Genomic DNA, 17,019 nt, shown 5'->3' on the forward strand with positions numbered 1-17,019 from the left:
CACGGGCCTGGCCCAGATGCCGGATACCTAAGAAATTTTTCACAAGTGACCAAATTCTTCTTTTTCATCCTGGTCAAAATTTCTGGCAAAAAAACAGAGAACAGGTCTTGGAAAGCCAGATGAATAGTAGTCCTAGTGAGAGCAGAAGCAGCAATTAAGCCTTCTGTTCAACCCTCTACATGTCCCAGACCAGTAATTTTCACTCTTTCCATTTGCTCCTGTAAATCTGTTGTGAGGAAGGACAGACCCACAAAGGACTGATATAGCTGCCTTTGGAAGTAGAATTTACATCTCTGGCTGAGGTGTTAATAAGTTATATATGACATCTGGCAAATAAGGAGAAGTTCTGAAGAACAGGGAGAGCCAGTGTAGGGAGCAGGGCAGAAGGATGCTTGAGCTGACCTTTGGTTTGCGTGAGTGTGTGTTTGTGTGTGATAACTAGCATATCTCTTAAATTGCATGTTTAGCTAAACTCTGACTCTGCACTAAGTAATCCTGACATCCATCAACTGAAATCTTTTCTTAGTTTAGGGGGTTTGCATTCTTTTTTCTTTTTTTTTTCCCCCCAAGATGGAAGGGATTGTAGAACAGCAAAGGGAGTAAGTGCAATCCACTTTTAATCGAATAATTCAAAGAATATTTAATCAGATGTGTTTTTCTCTAGACGTGCAGAAGCATACTGCCAAGTGCATCACAGCATGACTGAGGGCGTTGTTTAGTCTGGTCAAGAAGTGATCTGCCAAAACTCTGCAGGAACCATAATTAAAGTTATGACATTGCAACATTTCTCAACCAAGGGGATATGCTGCTCGATTTCCTGGTTGGTTTGTCCATCAAAATCTACTCTTTCTTTAAAACAGCCTACTTAAAGCCCCTCAAATTTTGCCAAGCCTTCAAACATGTAGTACTGGCACACACAGCAGTCATACCTGGGAGCAAACACTTTGCAAAAACAGCTGAAAAGAATCTTCTAAGTGTTTGGAGAACTTTACAATAGGCCCATGATCTTCAAAGTACAAAATGTGCTACATTTCAGGCCAATTACATGACAGAGAAATGCATTTAGTGGTTTAATTTTCTTTGCCAAGCTAAATTTGACACTTATTTTCTTTTACAGATAAACTAATGCCACAAACAGAGAGCAGCAATTGTATTTATCATCTTCATTGGGAAGTCCATCATGAAAATTCTTCTTTTATCCTTTATTCATCTGAATTCCCATTTAGTGTACTGTTCTACGTAATTATTACAGCATCCTTATTCTGATTTTAGCCTATATTTGGATAGTACAATGTTGTGTTAAAACATGAGCTTTAACGTACTAGTTTTGAAGAAAAATTTGTTCCCATAAAAGAACTAGTAACAAATATCAGAATGTTGTGAATGGAGATGAAACACCAAGCAGCTCTTTAGCTAGTAAAAAATAGTGGGGAAATGAGTCAAATTACAGACTGTACGCAGTTATTTTTAAAAACTATTCTAAATGTATCCCTTTTCCATACAAATCATATTCTTTATATAGGATATAGTTCTTCAGAACTGGTGGAAGCGGAAACTTCTTCATGGATGACAGTTTCTGGAGTCTCCTTAACCCCAAGAGTTTACGTATTTTCAGGCGACACAGATGTTTCAATGGGCGAGGATTATCTAAAAATAATAGTGAGAGAGAAATGGTGGAAAAATCAATGCCATTAACAATGATTGTAAGCCAGTTCACAATCTCAAAACATGCTCTAATAAAATTAATATCAAAATCTATTACCTTGGGGCATTATTATTTTGCCACTTCTGAATAAAATACCATTCTTTTCACTTCAGAATTGTGATGATACACAATGCCGATATTAATCAAACTTCTTCTGTCAGATATCTGCTTAACATTATTATCTCACTTTTGGAAATACGCACACTGTCTCCAAAGCATCCATCTGAACACCTAAACCAGGACGTTTTTTAGCATAATCAATGGCAACTGATGAACGATCTCTTCTTTCCCTAGGTGCACCTGTTGAGGCCAGCCATGGCACCTTCCGTTTCTGCTGGATCAATAAGGCACCAGGACCAGACGTTACCATGCCTGGGCCTGCTGAGTTTTCTAAACAAATACTTATCAGAATTTGCATCAGTCAAAGAGCTCAGTTTAATTTAGCCTTCCCGAGCATAACAAAAACTTTCACCGTAATTGAAATATCAGTAGTGAAGAGTTACCAAATAATAAGTAACCAAATTATTTGGATGTTCCTGTGACACTAACAAAAAGGAGTTCCTCTGCATGCCAGTGTAAAATACTGAAGTAAAATTAAATACAGGGTACCAGTTTTAAACCTAAATATTTTAACAGCTGATGTTAAATCAAATTCTATTTGAAATTAAAAAAATCAAGAGTCAAATAAAATTAATTCATGCAAAGAGGACATTCAATACATTCCCCAATGTATTTTTTTAAGTTAAGGTGGGTGAAACCTATCTCTGGTGCCACCAATGGTGGGTGGTCACGGCTAATGTGTACAACTTCAAAAGTAAAGCATGCATAAGAAATATTATTCAATTACAGTATTATTAATGGCAACTCTAGATGACTATCATGTAAATCAGAGTTAGGAAATGATGGTACACCGATTGCGATGGCACACATTGTCACCTGCCACCTTGAACATAATGGGATCTAAAATATGCTCTTATGATAATCCTTAAACGATTAATAGACTTGAGAGATCAAGGGAGCAAAAAGAATGATGGAAGTGTGAACAATATTCCTCAATAAAAAAAGCTGTATCCCATAGCTGTGCAATGACTGGGGTCCCATGGGTTAAAAAGGAGTTTGAGAAATACCTCAGTGGTCTTGCTTAACTAAAAGGGCTTCCCACACAACAGTGACATTCCTTATGAGATTAATTCTCACCAAATGAAAGTTTGCCATATTCCAGTTCGATTAACTAATTTATGATCAGTGGCAACAGGTAAAGATCTATCTCAGTCTGAGGACTGGATGACAGGCAAAACCTCGTTCTTAACTAGTACACATTTGGACTACTAAAACACTTTGGATGAATGTGACCTGACATAAGCAATTGAAGTCTCCTATAATAAATGATAACATCATTAACTGGAAGTTAGATATTTACCCAATATCTGACGTATCTCTGTCCATTCTTTCTGTGTTTCTAAGACAAACTTAATTTTTGTGCATAGAGGAACATAATCCATGTAATCTATAAAAACACGAACCACTTGTCCTGCTAAATGTTTCAACCAAGGAACAGCAATAAAGTCACAGAACTGAAAGGGAAAACACATCAAGTCATAATTTCAGAGGAATGCGAAAATAACACATTTTAAAGGAATCACACAAGATAATTTAAACAAAGTATTAGCAATGACCTTTAACAGTCATAAATTGATGCCTCGGTAGGTTACTTTAAAAGCCATTTTCTTCCATGCTTAACTTTTGTGATCCCTTAATTCATCTGGACAGGCCTGAAGACCAATAATTATTATAACAATGCTATAATTTGCGGCACTGTTTGTTCAACAGCAATACGTCTGTCTTTGGAAACACATCTACTCTATTGGTTAGGATAGGAACAGAAATTCCAGGATTCTGCTTCATGATTTCTTAAAATATCCTTCCTAAATCTCCAATATACGAACCCCAAACTAAAACCACTCTATGTACCTAATTTTTTCTATCTCAGAGTAGAAAATGAAAAATGGCTGTTTTATTTTTAGGGTGTTTTAAAAAAGGATTTTGCCAGTATGTTAATCTTAATTCTGCACAATAATCTGGAATGTTTAAAGCTGACTAATGAAAAGAGCAAAGTGAAGAGAAGGAAGGAAGGTTATGTATTTACTGGATTATCCTTTATTACAGAAGAAGTCCAGCCGGGGAGAATCTCTTCCTCTGGAGTTGACCACACAAAAGAATTTCCAAAGATATCTTGATGCATACAGTCAAAACACATCTCCACATTATATCCGTGATTGAGCAACAGCCTCAGCATCACCTCATCATTCAAGGCATACTGAATGGCACTGGGGAAATGCGTATCATTAACCAACATAAAGTAGCAATTGACGTTTGCTCCGTAAGATAGGAGCAGCCTTACAATTTCATGGTTGCCAGCTCTCACTGCCACAAGAAGACAGTTTAAAGGATCCTTGTTTGGATTTGCCCCTGCTTTGAGCAATATTTCAGTGCAAAGAATGTCATTGTTAGAAACAGCAAAATAAAGTGCAGTTTTCCTTTCATCATCGTAACTATTTGAAATGTGTTCAGCCAAGAGAGTATTGACATCAAAACCATTTTCAATGAGGAGCTCCAGACACTGAGAATTCTGGCCATCTGCTGCTGAGTGAACAGGGCTTAACCCACTTTTCTGGATTGCATTTTGGGATGTGACCGGAATGAGATACTTCAGGGCCCTAAAAAACAGTGAATAAAACTAGTTAGGCATCACTTCCCTGTGTGAAGGAAATGACCCTCATCCAGATATATGCTAAATTACCAGCTAGACACTTCACAAAAGAAGATCCGAACACAGAAACACCAGTTTTGAGTGCTGTCAAATAGGACCTTGTGTTTAAGTTGTTTCAGTGGTTTTCACTTAGTTCTAAGGAGCATGGTTTACATTTTGCTTTGTTTATGGTAAAAAACACTTAAAAGTTATTCAAATTAATGTAACATAGGCACTTCTGAAATATAAATGATCTATACATTTGCAAGTTTACCACAGTCTTCTTCAATGTGACTTTGTGCCACATTGTATCTTAAAGAAAACATAAAGTCCAAGCTCATACTCACAGGTAATGCCCCTCATAAGCCGCTTTGTGTATGGGAAGCAGCCCTGCCTTATTAGGCACATTGCCACTTCCTCCGTATTCCAAAAGAAGGGCTATGCAGTCTGGATTACCTCCTCCAGCTGCTTCAAACAGTATCGATGCACCATCATCTGCTGAGGCCTGGACATCTCCACCTTGCAGGAGGATACAGAGTTTATAATTATATCCAAAGTGATTTGCAGATCATCAGAAAAACAAGGCCACAGTACTTTCCTCTTCATTTTCAGATGTATTTAAGTTAAAACTTTACTAAAACAAGAAATAGTTCTTGTGGCAAATTTAAAACTCAAAGGCAAAACAAGAGTTGTACAAGTTCAAATGCTCACCTGAGTGGGGTCTGCTTTGACCATAAGTGTTAGAACTGAGGATTTTCAAAATTCTGGCATACTTCAAAAATACTTAATTTCATTAATACCAATATAATTCTGTGGAAGAAAGGGAGGAAGGGAGGGAGGGAGGGAGGGAGGGAGGGAGGGAGGGAGGGAGGGAGGGGAGGAAAGGAGGGGAGGAAAGGAGGGGAGGAAAGGAGGGGAGGGAGTGGAGTAAAGAGAAATAAAGAAGGGCAAGAAGGGCATGTATAGCAGTATGTCCCTCCTTGATTGAAATGGATTGGTATCAACTCTGCCACTCCTCTCACATGCATTATGGAAATGTGTAAGCGTCACTCCAGTCTAGCAGGAACACTCATAGATGCTTCCTTTCCTTCCAAGAAACCAAATCTTCTCATTCATCACTACTCTTTCTTTCCTTTTCCATGATCACCCTAAAACACCTCAGCAACCAGGGAAGATGTATGCCAGTGCAGAGGTGTATTTCCCTTTTACCTGACTACATACCTTTATGAATAAGATGCTCCAGCACCTCACAGTGACCATATTCAGCAGCAACACCCAATGGTGTTACTCCATATCCATCCTTAAGGTTCACATTTCCACCATTCTTCAGAAGAAGAGCAACAATGTCTTTGCGTCCCTGTTTTGCAGCTTCATGCATTGCTGACCAACGTTTTACACACGGTTGGTGGATACTGCAGTTGTGTTTAATCAGAGTGGACACCATTTCAAAAGAGCCCCTTCTTACAGCTGGAAGATATTTTAAAAAAGAAGAAAATAATACAATTACATTTTCAGGTATGTTGTCTTGAAAGTTGAAGACATCTAATAAGTTTAGAAAGCTTTTCCTTGTGTACTGATATGAGGAAATTAAAAATATTTCCAGTCCTACAAATCTGGGAATCCAGTTTACTGGTCAGCTGCTTGGGAAATCAAGGTAGACCAACACAAGCTGGAAAACATGTCAGTTTGGAGCACGGAGGGCAAAAGCAACACAACTTCAATTCCAAGAAAGCAGAAGCAGGTGTATCGCAAGGAAAAGCAACAATAAAAATAACATAATATTTGAATATGGTCCTTCCTTCTAAGGTGCAAACATTACAGTGTCCCCAGAAAATTCTGCTTGTGACTTTGTCACCTGGTAACTCTAATCCTGGTTTGTACTCAGTGGCTGTTGTCAGCCAAAGTACAGTTGACATCTGTCATACTTAAAGGCCATGTTCTGCCCTTTTGAGGTTCCAGGTTTGAAATTTTCACAGATAACCACACCTGCAAATTATTTACATATAAAATAGTGATCCTGAGTAAGAGTCTAATTTTACTTCTAACTACCCTTTGGAATAGCAGATCTCTCCACTGACTGGTGGGGCAGCTGAGAGAGATCAGCGTCATAGGGTTAGCAAATTTAACTTTTGTGAATGTCCCATTATACAAGTAAGAAGGTTTTTAAGAAGTAACAGTCTTCATAATTATCCACAATTGCTTTGAAGTAGAGTATTACCAAATGTAACTGGAAGCAGAAATCATCCCACTAGATGGAGACTTCTTCAGCATTTACCTTTTTACTGAAGAGCCCTTTAATCCAGAGCTTTGAAATTAAAAGAGGTAACTAAATCATAAGCATCATCTATTAAGTGTTAAGCACCTGATCCTCTATTTCACTGAGACTAAGATGTTTTGACATTCGACAGAAATTAGAAGCTAATATAGCTAAATTACTCATGTATAGTAAAGCTCATTTAAGTCTATCAATACCATAAAATCTTCCAAAGGAATAATATTTCTTTAGATTGGGGTATTACTTAGAAATGCAGTTGAAGCTTATTTTCAGGGCAAGAGGGGAGGGAAATGAGATGGGAAATTTTGAAATTGAAAATGCCTGCCTACTTCTGAAGAAACGACCCAATAAAACTAAAAATCTCCAATAACCTCCAGAAAAAGTACATTCAAGTTAAAGCAACAGCTTATACTTGTACCATACTTGTACCTTAAGATGGGCAAATAGGACCAGGTTGGTAAACATTTTACAACATCTGAAGACACCAAGAAGGTGCCTTGAACAAAAAAATACGTCTCACTTTCTTAGGAGCAGCTCAGCAATCACCTAAAGCACAAGGAGCATCTGTAAGGGCAGCTCAGTGATCACCGAAAGCATAACAAGCACTGAACTGGACGTTGGGTACATTTCACTAAGTGCTGGGCATTTAAGTTCATCTAAAAAGATGACCAGCACCTAAACCAAACAAGCCAACAGGATTATTCGGGTGAGTACTTAGCAGAGGGGAAGTGCTGCCATTCACTTTGCTTAAACCCAGGGAGAGGAGGCAATTACCAATAAGAAGGGGAGTTTCTCCTTTGTCATTTGTGGTATTGGGCCAAACACCCTTTTCCAGTAACGTTTGTACATTTTCCACAAAACCAGCTTTTGCTGCCAAAGTTAACGGTGTTTCTCCATCACACGTTTTGTATTCCCACATTGTTTTATAAGATGCTAGAGGTAAGAAAGTGAGAAAAGATAAAGCAAAATTAAAGCACAAGGCTGTTAACACATACACATATACCAGAAATCCTTAAATGCTAACTCTTTATGAAAATTACTTGTAATTATGTTTAACTTAACCTAACTAGTACCGCCAAACACACTGAATACTGAACAGTAATTCTTGCTCTGTCTGTAGGTTTCTGAACAAAATGTTAAAAACCATCCAAGTTCTTTGCTGGTAAATTGATACAACTGTCCCAAAAAGAAAATTTGCCTGAATATTTATACAACACAAGCAATATACTCCATGAAGGATTTGATGATACTTTTTTTTAGTAAACAGTTCTAGCCTGTTGTTGTGGATGACTGCTTATTGTTCTACATTTCTTTGCTGATCCCCTTATCTTGTGGGATATTTTTACCTTACTCACCATCTAAAATGATTTCAAGTATTTGCTGAATTGGCTGAGCTGCAGCCTCATGCAATGGAAACCACCCTCTTTCATCAGCTTCATCCAAAGCATATTTCTGTTTCACAAGTTCTTGGAGCCCAAATACTTGACCTTAAAAAAATCCAACAGATAAATAAGATGCAGTTGGAAAAATAATATAAGGGAAGCCCAGTTTTGCAAAGGGACTATTTTATTTTAGGATTTTTACCTTGCTTTATGGATGTTACAATTTTCCTATTTTCCTCACTAGGTGGTACAAAACTATCCAAAAAAGAGCAGAAAATAGAAAATATAAACAAAAAGTAGATGCATTATATTATTTATTCAATATTTTCCATTAAGTTCTCATCTGAGCCAACTTCCCTTTGAATACATCAACTACAATCTTGATGAGCCTTGTGACCTCCTAAGTTATGCCTGTATTGTGGACCTTCAGAGTACCCAAAGTTCTTGAGTTAGGTGCAATTTCTGCTGCAGGCTGACCTGATAAATCTCCTAATTTAGTAAAGAATTCTGATGTGGACTAAAAAGCTGTATTTGCCCCACACTACAGAAATAAGCCCTTCAGATTCAGAAACCTTAGACAGTGAATGAGAATGTGATGGCGTCAGAATGTCAATATTCACTAATGAAGAAGATGATATCAATGATACCATTTTTCCTGAAAAAGAGTTGTAATGTTTTTAACAATAGCATTTAAACCTCCATGAGATGTAAGTTAAATGCTGGTGCCTGCTAGTTCCTAAAGATATTTTGGTGATAAAAGCATATTAAAAAATAGATCAGATTTAATAAAAAGAAAATTTAAAAATGGCCAAATAACAAGAGCACCCAGTGGCTCTGCTGAGAGTCTTCAGTGAAAAGGGAGATTCCAGTCCCATGGGGACAAAAACCTTCATGAGATCCCACAGGAAATGAGGAAAGGTTAACAGGCCCCCAAGACTTAGAGTTCTACATCTTTCCATTTTAGACAGGGCAATCTACAAAATGTATTTATGGGATTATTGCCGAAGAATTTACTATTAAGACAAAGTTTAGCTTTGTTTCACACATACACTTTTCATAAGAAGGTAAATGGCCTGAAAAGCTAAGGGAAGTATTAGTTTAGCCAAATGAATCTCATCTCCCTAAGCTCTCATCACCTCACATAGCTCAGCGGAGCCCTACATTTCCTAATCATGGGAACCACTCTTAACCATAACATTAATGTCACGTATGAACCCTTGCTGGAACACCCCTGTGGGTTTTTTGTCATTGTTGTTCTGGTTTGGATTTTTCTCGTACACTTGTGTATCTGAGTGTGCAGGGAAAGAGTGGGACACTGTTACAGTACAGAGCAGACAGATTACTAACAAATCCAAATTTATTGCCTTCAAATTTGAGGGTTTAGAAATGTTTGAGAAAAACAAAATCAACATTTCTATTTTGTTTACTCTTTTCAATCATTGCTTCAGACAGTGCTTCACTGAGAAAGAGGCATAATAGTCAAATAAGAACCGTTTTAAGCATGATATAAGGCTCTAAATATTGATGTCTCAAAACACTTAAAATATGGCATAATCTCTAACACATACTGAATTGACAGTACCTGTCATTATAGCTGGAAGACACTGGTGGTTTGGCCCCATTTGATTCTTGAATGCTAAGCTGTACGGCATACTCAGTGAGGAGATCTTCAACCAAATCTTCTCTTTCATCCATCATTTTTTACGGTGAGCTATAATGATGAGCTATTTTGAAATACACACAAAAATATACTGCAAAGGATCATATCCTGATTAACATGTTTTTTATAATAAAATCAGGTATTTCCATCAATTTCTTTTAATTTAATATGTTTTGGTCAGTTTATTCCTATTTTAAAATTATTAAATTCCTGTTTAAAAATGATGTTAGAAAAGAAAACAACCCTGGAAACATTTACTACTAGACATGCCATTTAGAAAAAGTTCTTTTTATTGTTCAAACACTACATTTGTCATCTACAGACAAATACTGGACAATTTGTGAACCATAAAAAGAGACTTTTCCTCTTTAGAAGGCCGTGATCATCAAGTCAGTGAATGTATGATTTCCATACAAGCATGAATAATTAACAGTAAACAAAGTTATTGCCTCATGAATGATTCCTAATCAAACACAGGCATTCACAAGGAATTCATGAATGTAAACGCAAACACATACACATTTAAAAATTATAGAGACAAAAAAGAAAAACACTCAAATTATTTGAGAATTATTTACAGAGAGGGTCTGCAGTTCATAATGAAACACATGACCACTTCTAAGGGTGATCACACAATGGACTTATTCAGGATTTAAACAAACATCAAATTGTTTTAGAGAAGCTATGCACTAACTTGACTCTTTTGCATGAGGAAAGAGCTTTTTCTCCCCACTTCCTTCACCCAGTGTTGCACTGGGAGCAGATATAGGATGGGGCCACCAACTAGTGCTGTTTGGACACAGGATTTGAGCATAAGAAATCCCATGGCATGTCACTACAGTTTAGGCAGCGACATGTCATTCAGTTCTGAATTAAAAAAAAACGTTACTAGAAAAGTTTTCAGCTGTAACCTGTATTCACCCCTCCTCTCCTGGAACTGAATCCAGCATGGATGGCTGGGATAAATAAGGGATTTGAGAGAGATGATACCAAATGCAAAACCTATTTTATGTTAATACAATAATGTATAAGATTTTGGACTTCATGGATAGGTAGTTGTACAACAAAACATTACGATGGTCCTGCGTCATTAATTATCACTTTTAGTCATCATTAATATATTAAAAAAAAAGAACCAAAGCACTTGCAAATCTTGCTTTACTTTTACACTGCCAAGGCATGGTCTATCAAAGCAGACTAAAGACTTTGAGTCTCTGTGCTGCTTCTGCAGTCATGAAGTTTAATGGACTTTCGCGGGAGTTCGGTACACAAGCCCGGGTGATGGTCAAGCTGTGCCAGTTACTCCTTTCAAGGTGTGAGAGTAGTTGGAAGGCTCAGTGGATCAGCAATGGAGTATGTCAAACCTTTTAACTATAGTCACCAGCTTAAATTCAGTCTGCTTATATCACCACCTTTAGCTGTGGCTTCTGTTCACTACGCTTTTTGCTAGGATATCACATAAACCAAATGCCTTGCTAGTAAATTATAATTGGAAGGTCAGGAATGTTGCTTTTTACACCATCTTCCTGCAGGTTCTTGAAGTGCAAAATGTGATATTTATCTATTGTAAAAGTTATATACAGAATAAAATCTTAAGTTAATATATGCATAACTCTACCTACCTAACTTTTTACAGGTGAGCTTTGGGTTTTGCCAGAATTTCTCTCTTTGATTCAATCTTAGTAGTCTAACATGTTTGGCCTTTAATCAGACTGTGGACACAAGATGTTGAATTTTTTTTTCTTTGAAACAACTAAACTACTACTCCCACAGTTTATGCAGCAATTTACTGTATCTACCACAGAGAACTTTTGTCATTGTCACACTGTTGCACAAATATTAAACAATTATACGAATTATATGAAGCATCTGTTTTATGTTTCTCACAGAACGATCATCGTGGGGTGTCCTAGTCATTTTGCAAATAGAGAAGGAATATTGTAGAAATTATTTGGAGGCCATTTTCTGAAAATGATCTTCAAAGGACAGTGCTAACCAGATTTCTTTTTAGACTAATTTCTGCATTGTTCCAGTAAATAAGTCAATCAAAGTACCATAGCCAATATTCTAATCCCATCCACAAATACTTTACAACTTAGTATGTTATGATAAAGCTTGCAAAACAAAATTAAATTAGTAAGGGCTTAGAGTCAGATTGACTCAGAAGCTAAAGGTCTCTTGGATTCAGATTCCCACCTCTTTCAATAGGTACCGGAACCATGGCCCAGGTTTTTATCTGCAAGGACAGACAACCTGAAGGAAAGTGGAAAAAATCCCCACTTCAGTCCCATTTTCTTTGAAGGAAAAAATACACAAGTTTGGTCGTGACTGCCACCTCTGATGGCAAAAAAACTTCCACAAACAGTTAAAAAAAATTTCATGGACACATTTTCTTTTTTGGCTTAGAAGAATAGACCTTTATGCTTTTCATAACAGACTGCTTTTCTCAAGGGTTCTCTGTTCCTTCCTTTTGTGTCTCTAATCAAGGCTTCACCATAACAGTCCAAAATCAGATTTCACACACAAGCTAGACTGATGAACTGGTCAGCACACGCAGACACACGTACCAAAATCTTTCAGATACTACCTAATGTTAAATCTACTGCACATCGTATTAATGCTCAGAAGTTCTGGAAGTTATGTTTTGGCATACTGTTTAGGTAGACCTTCTCATGCAAAAAAGGATGTCTGAAACAACCGAGAACACTGACTGACTGACATCCTGTTGGACAATGGACAACACAAACTTCTCCGTAATTCTAAAAAACAATGGTAATGACGTTCTGAAACTCTTATGATCAAAACAAGCTTATGAAAGCCTATCAAGTTTGCTGCAGCAAAAACAAATTAATAAGAAGTGGGTTTTTTTTAAATATCATTTGCTTTATGCAGAAAGGAAGATATCCCACGACAAACTTCCAAGGTGTAATACAAACCATAGAAACGTCAAAAAGCTAAACAAAACAAAGCAGGTGACCATATTTTTTTCTAAATGCTGCCACAAGTTTCTTATTAACCAGAATGTAAAGTTCTTCTCATCAGGAATAAGGCCATGAAACCGAGCCTCTCTTCCTCATACTTGCTGGCACTTGGTTGACAGGCAGGAGAATACTGAGTTAAGGTGCATTTATCTTCCCATTTTCATAAACACTTTTCTAATTTTGATGGCACCTTAAAGCTTCCGTCATTTAACCCACAAACATACACTGTTCTGAAGACTGACAAACCTTTTAGACAGCAGAGATAAAACCTCTCTTGGACTAGCAGGTTTAGAAGTCCATCTCAATAAAGATATCTACGATCTGTTCCTGCCATCAGCTAAAAGAAAAGTACCTTTTAGAATAAATTAACACTTTACTGGCAGATGGGAGGAGCTCCTAATGAGACTAAACAGTTCATTTACGTAAGATAATTTATTAAGGAAAAATGTGTAACATTCATAATCTGTTGTTTCCCCCACAGCAGCTTAAAGGCAAACAGAAGCTACCCTGCATTTCTTCCCACCTTTCCTTATGTTTTGAAAATCCTCCATTTGAAGACTTCATGCAATTGTTGAAGTTTTTGAAGCATCTTTTTTATGAATCATGCTCACCCTATCAGATCTGCATGGATGGACCCTCATGCCCTACAAGCCCTATTGAAGTTGCTGTCCTGAGAAGAACCGAGAGTGAAAATTACTGTACTACAGCCCATCATATTATACTTACCCTAGAGCCTGAACCAAAAAGACTCCTGAAGACTTTTATAGGCCTTAGATTAGACCCTCACGTTGCAAACTCTCTGAAAGAAGGCTGTTTTGTATATTACAGTATCTTTATCAAGATGTTCACATACAGTTTAGTCCTGTGAGGCCATCAATACCCTCCAATGTCACTGATTCCAAGAAGAGTTAAGAGCACAGAGCATCTTGCAGGATAGTCATTTAGTAAGAAACTCCTTTTATTTTCAGAAAAAAATGTATTGCCTTTCTACTTCCCCTTTCTCTCCAAAGGATAGAGGAAGAAATCAGTTTCAATGTCATCACAGAAACTTGTTTTCTTTTCTCTGGTCATGTAACTTCCATACCCATTTGGTCAGCTATCTCCTTCTTACCTGTATTCCCCAGACTGATTATGCCACAGGCAGCATAAAGCTGTGCTTGAACACAGATTTAACCAGAAAGGTCTCAGATAAGCAGTGTTTCAGAATTGTTTTGTGTACTGTTTTCAAATTAGCTTATCCCACAAAAATTAGTAATATATTATAAAATGAGCAAGTTAGTAAGGTAGCAAGTGACTGTGATGTGGTAGAGTAAGTATAAGGCAAACAGCTCACCATAGCACAAGTGCTGGACACATTGCCAGGGGTCTATACATGCTTCGAGAGCCTGATTTGCTATATCACTGCTGGTAATACACTGTGCTGAGGTGACAAGGTCCGACTGAAGCGTGGATGTTCCACTAGGATCACAGTGGAATATAACGGCATGGCTGGTACACTGAGCAGCAGCGGAGACATCCCTGCTACATTACGTGATGTGGCAATGAAAAGGCTAAAAAGCTCAGCAGCAAAATCTTCCTTTCACCTATGGAAGTTTCGCAATTATCAGATTGAGGCACTAGATCACTAGAAACAATTGCAAAAACAAGTTCTACTTTTTGCATTACCAAGACCATTTACCTTAAACAACATTTCGAGTAGTCTGATATTTTTCTGGTATCTTTTCCATTTTTGCCTGAAAAACTAGATATTACTTCTTGCTTTTTTTCTTAAAAAAGGAAAAAGTTTTGCCCTCTTAAATTAAGTTACTGTTTTTTCATTGAAAAAAATCTGAACTACTTGCTAATCATGGAAGTTGCAGCTTTCCTTGGAAAGAAGTGTATCAAGCATTCATCACTTTTAAACACATAGGTATAAAGTTATGTGAGTGTTAATGTTATTCTAATTTCTCATCCTTAAAATAAACTAGACAATCCCAGCTTTGCTCTCTATAAATAGAAGGCCCTTAGGCATGCAAAGAGGTTATTCATAGCAATAAAATAATTAATAGCAGTCTAAATTTGGAATCAGTCTATTAAATACAGTTTTAAACTATTTCTCTGTTAGTCTAACTGGCGAGCATACCATATATTCTCACCTTTTCAACCCATTATCTTGCCACTGTTACTCTGGGGCCTGCATTTTGAACAGCCAGGAACGGTGCCCTGCAAGCTGATGTGTCCTGTGATACTTCTAAAATTAAATACGCAGTTGCTAGATAAATTAAGGTCTGACCTTGTACAACTGTAACATAAGCAGACTCGACCCACAGGAAAGTATTACACATGACTTCTCTAAAATCCTGTCAAATGTAACACGAGGTCTGGATGGTATAATAAGATTATCTGTGCCCTCATTGGTTCAACAACTCTCATTAAGAAAATAAATTACTTGCCAACTTAGTCTCAAGGGCTACATTAACAAAATCTGGTAACATATTTACATAAATTAAAACAAATCTGAGAACATCTAGCTTTTAACTAGTTGTAGACCCCACCATATTACATCACCAAACACGAATCTCTCTGAGGCTGATACGATGCAAAGCTTTACAGATTCAATGACACAGATTATAGTATTTATTTTACTAGATTTAATAACTTGAAATTGGACAAAGAAGCAGGAGGCATGGCACCACAGACAGCAGGGATGCAAAAGCAGAATAACCGAAGAGAAACATCAAGAATAGTAGTACCCGGTAAGTTAAATCACAAACATGGGATGAAAAAGAAGCTGGATTTTTTTTTCCGCTCTGGCTAGACATACATATCACTGATGCAATACTTCTGTCTTCTTTTGGTTTTAACCAGTCGGTTACTATCAGTTACCAAAATGAACAGACAAAAAGGGAACATAACAAACTGAAACAACAAACTTCCAACTTATCTTTAATTGTTCTGATGAAATGAAATTGTACACTGTGAACTCTCCCGTGCCCCATGATTCACTTGCATTTATAGAACCATAAAATTGTAAGCTTAACTAAGGCACTACATGCATCTCATCTTTGGACACAAGATCAAGAAAACCATTTAATGATGATGATAATATTCATTGCAACTTTTTTTGCCAGTGCGACCTAAGAAAGTGTGGCGAGCCTCCAAAAAAAAAACAAGTACAACAAAAGCAGACAAACAGGGCTGAGATCCTGCCCTACTGTTGGCTAAGACCTGATAAGAACAGAAATATATTCTTATATAATATCTAAAATATATATTTATAATATATATAAAGAACACAAATGTTTTAATTGCTTACCTTGAGTTCTTTCATTTCCTTTACACAACCAGGATATTATCAGAACTAGTACATATCCATATTACAAGCACGGTATTGCTTTGCTTTTCAGATCTTTTTAATACTATTTTGCATTGCTATGTAAACAGTGTCTGATTCTGATCTTACACAGTTACTAGTTATAAATCCATCAGTCAATTATGTTCCATGCATGTAAAGCGAGAATAAATAAGGCTCTTGTCCAGATACCAAATCATACGGCAATTTGCAAGACTTCACAGCGAGATAAATTCATTGGTGAGACAAAAAAGGGAAGAGAGGTCACAGCTATAGCAAGGCCCTCTTAGGGTGCCTACGCACTGTATATTAACACACAGGATAATACTCCTAACCGACTCCCCAGTGTTAAACAGATAATAAACTGTGAAATGCTATGTGGGTGGTTTGGGGTTTTTTTTTTGTTTGTTTTCAAAAATAGGTAATTATTGTATGTATTCTGACACTACTTCTTAGGTCTTAGAGTTGTTAAATTTTAAAGTATGTATTGAAACAAGAGTTTGGCAATTTAGGGAACTTCCTACTGTATCACTTCTGGATTGATTTCATGAACTGTCTCATCAACATGGGCTACTGTTTTTTACTCTTTGTACTAGGATGTGGCAAGGACACCTACATTCTTGGTTTGTCTGAACAGATGGTGAGAACTAGTGTTTTAATGACGCTAACTGAGTTAATTTGGCTAAAGAAGATCGCCAGGCACAGAACAATTTGTGCTGTGGTCTGTTAGTGTAATCAGGAGATAGATCATCTGGTTGGGCCATCACAGAGAAGGGAAAAATACAGGCATGATCCAGTAAAAAAGGCTGAAATTCTTAAAGAATGTCATTTTGATAGGAAAGAGAGATTCTCAATGCCTTGGAAAGAAAGCCCAGGTCTCTCTGCTGCTATCTCAAAGAACACTCGGGAGTGGAGAAGCAAAAACCCTGAGTTCTA

The 17,019-nt window shown here is 37.1% G+C and overlaps 1 protein-coding gene across 6 annotated transcripts; it reads right to left on the minus strand.

Moving 5' to 3' along the window:
• Window positions 1-719: 719 nt before the first annotated feature.
• On the minus strand, window positions 720-16,250 carry ASB15 (ankyrin repeat and SOCS box containing 15). Of its 6 annotated transcripts, XM_087765809.1 has the most exons (11): window positions 14,888-14,960; window positions 14,086-14,335; window positions 9,694-9,822; window positions 8,314-8,366; window positions 8,085-8,216; window positions 7,504-7,662; window positions 5,676-5,921; window positions 4,802-4,973; window positions 3,852-4,422; window positions 3,126-3,279; window positions 720-1,647 (listed from the first exon to the last, which is right to left on the minus strand). In XM_087765809.1, exons 3-11 carry the CDS (start codon window positions 9,807-9,809, stop codon window positions 1,475-1,477), a joined length of 1,776 nt encoding a protein of 591 aa, XP_087621935.1. In that variant the 5' UTR covers window positions 9,810-9,822; window positions 14,086-14,335; window positions 14,888-14,960; the 3' UTR covers window positions 720-1,474. The 6 variants fall into 6 exon arrangements, with proteins under 6 accessions (XP_087621935.1, XP_087621936.1, XP_087621937.1 ...); XM_087765810.1 differs by lacking the exons at window positions 14,086-14,335; window positions 14,888-14,960 and adding an exon at window positions 16,048-16,250; XM_087765811.1 differs by lacking the exons at window positions 14,086-14,335; window positions 14,888-14,960 and adding an exon at window positions 16,048-16,250 and having other exon boundaries at window positions 9,694-9,835.
• Between the last annotated feature and the right edge of the window lie 769 nt (window positions 16,251-17,019).

This window comes from Nipponia nippon, unplaced genomic scaffold, assembly GCF_047370975.1.
Source record: "Nipponia nippon isolate SJK-2023a ecotype South Korea unplaced genomic scaffold, ASM4737097v1 scaffold_3, whole genome shotgun sequence".
In the NCBI taxonomy this organism is placed as follows: domain Eukaryota; kingdom Metazoa; phylum Chordata; class Aves; order Pelecaniformes; family Threskiornithidae; genus Nipponia; species Nipponia nippon.